At 36.9% G+C, this 9111-nt stretch overlaps 1 protein-coding gene across 1 annotated transcript; it reads left to right on the top strand.

Annotated features, from left to right (window-relative positions):
* The first annotated feature begins 2010 nt into the window (after positions 1–2010).
* On the top strand, positions 2011–5289 carry LOC131789598 (E3 ubiquitin-protein ligase TRIM71). The gene is given in 2 exon segments (XM_059106754.2): positions 2011–3569; positions 3571–5289. Coding segments are annotated over 2 exon segments (2235 nt in total). The 3' UTR covers positions 4247–5289.
* The last annotated feature ends 3822 nt before the right edge of the window (positions 5290–9111 follow it).

The following is a 9111-nucleotide window of genomic DNA, read 5'->3' as shown; positions in this document are numbered from 1 at the left end:
AAAAGATCCAAATGAGATCACTGCTAGAAACAAAGAAGAGTGTTTTACATGTACAAGCAAAAATAAACGTTGTACGGCAGCTCGACGAGGATTACGTAAAAATGATACAAAGAGGAGAAGACTTGAAGCGAGAAGTACACGAGTTTGTTAGCAATTTGTTTCCAACTGTTGAAGCGGAGAAACAAGCCATTTACAAAGCAGTGAAGAGAGAAATGAGAATATATCACTTTTTACTGAGAATCACCCTGGTCGAGTCTCAGCCCGAGTCGACCCGATTTCCTCAGTTTCCAAGAAGACTGGGACAGTCTGAGCTATCCCAAAGTTATAAGCGATACCAGGATACAATTCGGTTTTGTTCGAAACTCCTTCCTTTTTAATGTGTTTTTATTTATCACCCAAACTAAATCGCCCGAAAATACTCATGGTAAAGAAGCCTTTCGAAACCTATTTGAAAAGCACAGCGTTATGACAATCGCGGCATCGTTTTTAAAGGGGCTCCCTTTTTTTTGCGTTTTCGGGGTCCTGCCGTGAATTATTCGTTTTACGGAAATGAACGCCAGAGACTACACAAACATGCTTGAACATATAAAGGGGGTAAGTTTCTAAAGAAACTGTGGTGCTGCGTTGTTGGAAGAGTATAACAGGGAACAAGTATGATCAACTGAGTTGATAACGTAAATTGGCCATCATAAAGAGGTTTAAAGCTGATGTTTAAGTAGAGCGTTAGCCCTTGTCAGAGTGATAGCCTGAAAATGTTCTTTGTGATAACAGCTTTCCTTTCGATTACATAACGAAAACAAAAAAATAATTTAAGACCATGCCTGAATATGTTTACTACTACCTCGTGGTACAAGCGTTTCAAATTTAGAATGGATTGAGAATGGAAAATAGAGAATGGGAAAATAAAATTAAAAATTTTTAAAAAAATTGGGAAATTAATGTTTTACAGATGTTATTTTTATAATGCGGAATATATATTTTCAGCGTTTATTATCGATATCCATACTTTTTACAAAAATTGTCAGAGCAAAAAAGGTTGTAAAACTTAAGATTATTCGTTTCATTAACCCTTGATTGGTCAAATTAAATTGGTTGAAATTAATGAAAGAGATATTTTAACGTTTAGTTGAAAATTGGTCGATTGGAAGTTAAGAACAGGTTAGCCGTTAAAAGGTTAAATTTTTCAGAGTCTACGTCACTACTCAAATCCGAGTCCACCGTTGAAAGTCCACTTCAAAAAGTCTGTCATTTCATTCTTCGAAAGTAATAGAGGTTTGCTTAATTAAGAGGATAATTTTCGATCAGTCAAAGCACTTGCCTCATTTTTCAAGTTGGCGGCTGAAGCGAAACTGAAAAATCATATCAAAGAATAATTCTCCTTTCACGACAAAAGCACGCGCCAAGCAGATAACGAATCTAACAGGTCTCAAGAAGTAATTTGCCTGAATATTGATAGCAAGTGTGCGGCCAACTCCTGAACTTATGATGCATTATTATCACAAAACACTCTTTTTAATGTAAACTAGATTGACATAAATAAAGTAATTATTTTTGCTATTCGCTCAGCTTCAGATAGTAACATAACGAAACAAGTCAGGGTAACTTTTTTTCGTATCATCAATTTAATTTATTCCGTTCCTTAAATTTTGCCACTTTAGGATTGAATCAAATTTTTTTTTAACAGATCAAAAAGAGTTAGAGGTCAATTTTATTTTCTTATATTTTTCTTGTTGTGCGTAATTTTTAAGAACTGGTGTTGTGAGTGGTCTTACTTGCACGCAATGCATGAAAGAGATTTTTCTTTTGGTTTAATCAACGTTTAAACTTGAATGAAAGAGTCTGAGACAAACAAATGTCTTCCTGTTTCATGATTGGTTGAGTGAGCTGAATCCACTAAGGTAATTTGCAACTAGTTGTAAGGAAAGCCGAAAAAGATTATCACAAGGCTTCATTGTTTCAAGCTGATTTATGCCAAACAGTTGCTCTCCTTGCTTACATCTGACGAACAAAATGGATATCAAAACATGGCTCCAAGATCTTCGAGAAGAAGTGTCATGTCCTGTGTGTACTAACATCTACACGAACCCAAAACAGCTCCAGTGTTTACACAGTTTCTGCCTCCAATGCTTGCAGCAATGGCGCAGAACAAGTCATGGCCGAGACACAATCAGATGTCCGAAATGCCAAGCTCTAAACAAAGTGCCGGAAAGTGGCGATCTGAAAGATCTACCAACCAGTTTTTACTTGAACGGCCTGATTGATGTATTAGCCATTAAAGAATGTAAAAACAGTCAAGTACAGTGTGGAAATTGCGACAGGAAAAGCTACGAGACATTTTATTGTTTCCAGTGTTGCACATTTTATTGCCAAGAATGCGTCATTGGACACAACATCATGCGAAATAACAAAGATCACCGTGTTCTGGCGCTCAAAGATTTTCAAGAAAAGGACTTTGAAGATGTAATGAAACGACCCATGTACTGCTCGAAACAGCGGCACGAGAAAGAAAAACTGAAATACTTCTGCAAGAATTGTACTGAGACAGCTTGCCAAAGTTGTGTATTGATAGATCATGCGGGTCACGCTATAGTGCTCCTAAACGAAGAAGCTGAAAAACAAAAGATTCAAATGAAATCACTTATAGAAACAAAGAAGAATGATTTACGAGAAAAAATAAATATTGTACGACAACTCGACGAGGATTACGCAAAACTGATACAAAGAGAAGAAGACTTGAAGCGAGAAATACAGGAGTTTGTGGACGATTTGTTTGCAACTGTTGAAGTGAAGAAACAAGCCATGTATGAAGCAGTGGAGAAAGAAACGAGGAAATCGCTCGAAATTAATGCAGGGCAAAAAACGAAAATCGAACGACAAATTAAGTTAATCAAGTCATCGTTGGAGAAAGCTGATAAACTGATGATACGAAGTACAAACGCCGAAGTCGTTCCACTGATGATTTCATTAGAGACAATATTTCACCGAGATGATCAAAACCAACCAGACGACCTCGACCTAAAAAAGCCCTCCTCTTTAGCTTATGTGGGGAATCAAAAGCTGTTGAACACTGTTGAAGGCCAAGGAATTGGATCTTTGCGAGTAGTGCACCAAACAAAAGCAAGTCAATCCGTTGCTGAAGGCAAAGGACTTGAAGAAGGGATTGTTAACCATACAGCACACTTTACTTTAACTACAAGAGACGCGGAAGGAAGACAGTGCTTCAATGCAGATGATCACATAACGGTGGAGATAAAGGACGAACAAGGACGAGAATGCGTGACGGAAGTGCAAATAGATGAAAATAGAGACGGACACTATCAGATCAGCTACTCTCCCGGAGAAGTAGGAAGGTTTAAAGTAAGAGTAAAGGTAAACGGAGAACATGTTCAAAACAGCCCTTTTACTATAATAGTAAAAGGCTTTCAGTTCAAAGCCGTGTTGACTTTCGGAAAAGAAGGTTCTTCTGTAGGAATGTTTAGAGGTCCTTACGGGGTGGCAGTGAATGCCAAGGATGAGATAGCTGTAACTGATTTTTTCAACCACAGAGTTCAAATTTTTAACAAGAATGGATACTACATTTGGTAGGGAGGGTAACAAGGCGGGAGAATTTAAATATCCCATAGATATAGCATTTCATGATAACGGGAATATTTTCGTGGCAGACCAGTGGAACCACAGAATCCAGATTTTTACGGGGGAGGGTCGATACGTGAACAGTTTTGGTAGGAAAGGAAACAGGGATAGTCAGCTCAGATCACCTTGGGGCTTATCGGTAGACAGTGATGGAAACATTATTGTTGCTGATTCAGATAACAAAATGATTAAGATCTTTTCTTCTGATGGCATGTTTCTGATGAAGATAGGTGGACATGGGGATTTTACTTTTCCTATCCACTGTGTTCAGTACGATACATATCTCATAGTGTCGGACCACGATGAACATTGTATCAAAGTTTATGACAGGTATGGAAAATTTCAGTACAAGTTTGGAAAGGAGGGTGGAGGGGACGGGGAGTTTAATTATCCTGCATGTTTGTCAGTGAACAAGTCAGGACACCTGGTGGTATGTGACACAAATAATCATAGAGTACAAGTATTTGAACTGAATGGAGGGTTTCTCAATAAGTTTGGAACTAAAGGTGGAAATTTAGGAAAATTCCATTATCCACAGTCTCTGGCGGTTCTTGCTTCAGGGCAAATTGTTGTCACTGATAGGGGCAACGATCGTATTCAGATATTTAAGTAAACTATAATCTATATAAAAAATTGATTTCCGTATTTCAGAAATGTATTATTGAAATGGTGACTTAAAAAACAAATGGTAAAATAAACAAGTTAAAAAATGAAGTTTATCGGGGAATAGTGGGGTGACCGCTTAATACACGTTCAACTTTAGACATTATATTTTAATACTTCTCTTTGAAATTTGAGGTCGAAAAGGTTGATTAACCAACTATTTATTAATGTTGAGCCAAGAGAGTTTGTAGCAATTTGGTGTTCTGGCTGTGGCCTCCTCTCTCTGCTCTGCGGGAACTGGCTTGGAAGCGAAACGGAAAGCTATCTTTTCAGCTCTTTTCGGCTGCTCGTAGGCGAGCATTAACCGGGTGAGTCACCTACGAGCAAGCCGATAGTTAGCCTGAGGAATATTTACTTCTGTGGAAAAAATAAACCGTTATTATATGCTTAGAGAACTTCTTTTTTATTATCACAAAAACTGGTTATTTAGATCGAATTTAGGTATTGGAACGAGAAATTACCAAGGAAGAGTAATGAAACCAGAGCCCCTAGGTTAAGAATCAACGACTAAGATTACTGAACCAGTGAAATCTCTGACAAGCCTGGTACTACAAGAGGGTTTTACATCGAGTTGGTTCAGACTTGAAATCTCAGATTTTTAAACCAGCCATTGGTTTGAGTAGTCAAAAGGAAACATCGGAAATATATATTAAGTTGAAAATTGCTCTAAATCTGTAGGGAGAAGTTTATTTTAATGTTTTCTATGTAAAGGATACTTTCAATATTCTTTAATAGCGATATTTTGAGTTTAAGTTTTTATTGACAGTTTATTCGAATTAACCCTTTCACTTTCAATATCTCATTAGTAATTCTCCTTACTGTCTGCCCCACAATTGTTATGATGTTAGCTCAGAGAATTTGGTATTGGATCAACTATTAATTCCCTAATTGACATTTTTCTTATTCTTATCACATGTCTGCTTAATATTGTATTGATATAGTAAGGAGAAACTCTCTCTTGGTCACTCATGGGAGTTAAAAGGTGATTTATGATAACTGGATGTAACTATGTTTATTCATATGTAATTAGTTATTTCGATAAAATAAGAATAAAATTTTTGTTATCTCTCAATAATTGTTTCAGAGTTTGTGAGAGTTTCTTTCTATTTAGGATCTAGCATGGTGTAATTGTGATAATACTCACTTATCAGAGCGTTGACCTGGTTTCTATTCTTGTTGATACCTCATTTGGGCTGAGTTTGTTGATGGTTCACGCCCTTTCTTTAAGTTTATTTGTTTGTCTGTTCATGTTCAGCGGGTTTTCTGGTTCTCGTTCATTCACAAACCCAGGATTCCAAATTTAGATCGGATCTCAAGGGCACTTGAATTGAAGTAAGTAAAGGTGACGCCCTATAGATTCAAACTTGGATTTTCGATATAATCTTAAAATAACTTCCATGTCAAACCATTTTTTGAGTAGTTTGAGACTAAGTGGCATTCAATTGTAACTAAATGGAACATATTCCCTATCAGAACAACCGAAATTATTATTCGCAATCCAACCCCAGAAGGAAGTAAGTGTCATTTCTGAGAACCGAGGTTACAAAAGCTTTCTAGGGGAGCTACCTCTGCAAAACCTCCCCTCTCTCCTTAGAGGGAGTACCAATAAGCGCTTGCAAAGTTCCAGGCCCTCAGTTAGTAGAGTAGAAAAAATGATTGTTAAAAACTCCTCCATCTTTGATTACATATCAAAATTGTACTTAATATGCAAAGACATTATTTTTCATTGCAACCTTTAGATTACATCAAAAAGATGAAAATTAATACAAAGTAATATGGATATTGGATTGGAAAGACAACAAAATTTACTACAGGAGCGTCAAAGTAATGCATGAAATCTGGCCCCAGAAAATTTATTTCGTAGGAAGGCATCGTAGGAAAGAAGTGACATCTAAACAAAAGGACTTCCTCTTGTAAACATTTGTGGGCTTCAATGGGAAATGTACTTCTTTAACCGAAACTTTGAAGGAAATAGTTAGATGAACGACGATCAATTCTGTGGATCCATGTTTGTTCAGAAATTCTGTGGATTATCTATCATCTCTCAGCTGTTGGAGAAGAATTTTGCGTTTGAAATATCAGCAAATGAACGCGTGGATGAATTCGTGCAAACTATCGCTGTAACAGGTGATTTGGAAGGGCTCCAAACAGAATGTGCGACGTCATTTGAGGGAAGATATCGTCGAAAAACCTCTCTCCTCGTCTTTGTTGCGTTAGTGTAGTGGAAATATTGGTATGGAGTTGTGGAAAAAGTACTTGATTCGGTGGGATTTATCTTTAGGTCGTCTTCTGTTAGGGCTTTAGATTTTTTTATTATTTTACGTTAGTGCGACCTCTGTGTTTGGAAAAGCCATTTAAACGCGCGACGCAATAAAATTCGAACGAATGATCGACGTGAATGTGTGATAAATATTACTAGATAAGGCACGCGATGACAAAACTGTGTGATATCAGTATAATTATTCACATCTTCAAAGCCTCTCTTAAAGTTCTTTACAGAACGACGGTGGTTCACTCCTTTTGATCTAAAGTACTGTTATTTATACTTGTGTCAAATTTTACAGTAACATGTTAGATTTTTAGGCATTGAACAGATGTTAAGTATTGAGAAGTTGACGCTTTTTTAATAGATAATAAATATAGGAAAAGAAAAAAGACGACAAACTGTCGCATTGATGTGTTTGTAGATGTATGAATAAACATTAACGTGAGATAAAAGATATTACTTGTGCGTCCTGCCGTGAATAAATTATTTTCGATTGGAGACCCTGCCGTAAATCGTTTTACGGGGAAGTGAACTCCAGAGACCATGTGCATTTCAAACGATGCCTGAATATGTTTATTACTACCTTATGATACCAGCTTTCCTTGCGATTACATAACGAAAAAAAATAATGATGAAAGATCACAAGGCCTTTTTCTTTTGCGATAACTGTTCTCTTTGGAAATGGGAGCGAAAAGGATCTTCTAGACTGTCATGTTTTTTAAAAGCATGCAATCGATATTACTTCGATAGAGTTCAAGTAAAAAACACTTATTATAACGAAATATATTTGGGTAACTTTTCTAATGCATAAGCAGTTATCAAAATCAAAATCCAGACACATCAAATATCGTTCTTCTGATGGATGATCGGACTTCTTTGTTTCATACCTTTTTTTGTCTTTTTTTTTTCTTAGGTGTCATTAAGAATTCAGAACATTAAACACAGAAAAGACAAATAATCTCTTGCTTCATTTGAATGCTGCGAAGACTTATTATAATTTTAACTTGCACAATTTAATAAAATGTTCTTAGATAGCTATTGTTATCGTGGTTTTATTTCGCTGTTTGTTTTTTAATGGTTTGAAAAATAATTTACATAGAGCCACCTAAATCATGTTTCAGCCCGAATCAACCCGAGACGACTCCATAATCGAAAAGACAAGCACAACGTGGAACCAGACGAGTTTGGTTTCGTCAGTACTAGAAACTAATGTTCTTATGCGTTTTTTTCATGATCATTCACGTCGAAGACGGTCAAAAATCAGTACTTATGGTAGCGAAACCTGTCGAAAACGATTTCAAAATTAAGGCCGCATTTTGTCAATACATCGTCTCTAAAAGGCCAGTTTTTTGCGTAGACTTGGGGCTGTAGACGCGTAGACGTGGGGCTTTTGAAAAGGTTGACGGAAAATGCATTACATACTGCCGCTTCCATCTACGTTTGCGAGTGTTTTGGCGGTGGCCGGGGAAAGTTTCGTGTGTTACTAAAGGCAGGAATGTGGAATACGGACTGTGGACCATGGAATGGGAAATGTGGAATGGGAAATATAATGAGAAATGGAGAATTGGAAAAAAGCAAATAAAAAATGCAAAAAATATTTAAATGAAGAAGGGTAAATGGAGAGAAAGAGTTGGGAATAGGGAAGGGAGAGTGGAGAGTGAAGAATAGAGAAAGGGAAACAGAAAATGGAAAAATGGAAAATGGAAAATGATAAGTGGAGAATGGACAATGGGAAAAGGAAATGAGAAAATGGAAAATGGACGATGGAAAATGGAAAATGGACAATGGACAATGGACAATGGACAATGGACAATGGACAATGGGAAAAGGAAATGAAAAAATGAAAAATGGACAATGGAAAATGGTAAATTGAAAATGGAGAATGAAAAATGGAAAATGAAAAATTGAGAGTGGAAAACGATGAATGGAGAGTGGAAAAAGGAAAATGACAAATAAAAAATGTAAAATGGAGAGCGGAGAGTGAAGAATAGAGATTAGAGAATGAGAAAATAAAATGGGAAATTGAAAATGGAAAATTAATGTTATTATTTTTAGATTAAATATTTATAATGCAGAATATATATTTTACGAGCCCATCACTTGGAGCCTTCAACTGCCCTGTATTTTTGTCACGGTGTTTTCACAGACGAGTCTATTTTTAGTTTGAATTTACCGCGAACTAGGACTCCCAACGAGAGCAAGATTAGCGCCTGGTTAATTTCTAACTTTACTCGTTAATATATCGAAAGAAAAACAGTAGACAGATGCAAGCTTCTTGCGATAGTTCGAGTGCAGATTCGTGTGAACAAAGGCGTCCCAAGCTCACGTCTCGATAAAGAGCAAACGATTAATTCATGAAAGCGTCACATTTCTTTACGGACTTAGTGGATATTGATTCTTGAGGGAGAGGCGAGGGATGAGAGCGGGCGAGAGGTCTGGAAAGGTTCTTGAGCCAGGCCTCTAACACCGTTGTCACACGATCTCTTTGTTCTCCTGCTTGAATCTCTGGGGTTTAGCCGCTAGTGTCGTAGATTGTGCTCGTAAAACTG

Source organism: Pocillopora verrucosa, chromosome 13 (genome assembly GCF_036669915.1).
Source record: "Pocillopora verrucosa isolate sample1 chromosome 13, ASM3666991v2, whole genome shotgun sequence".
In the NCBI taxonomy this organism is placed as follows: Eukaryota; Metazoa; Cnidaria; class Anthozoa; order Scleractinia; family Pocilloporidae; genus Pocillopora; species Pocillopora verrucosa.
This window is presented reverse-complemented; position numbering and strand designations above follow the sequence as displayed.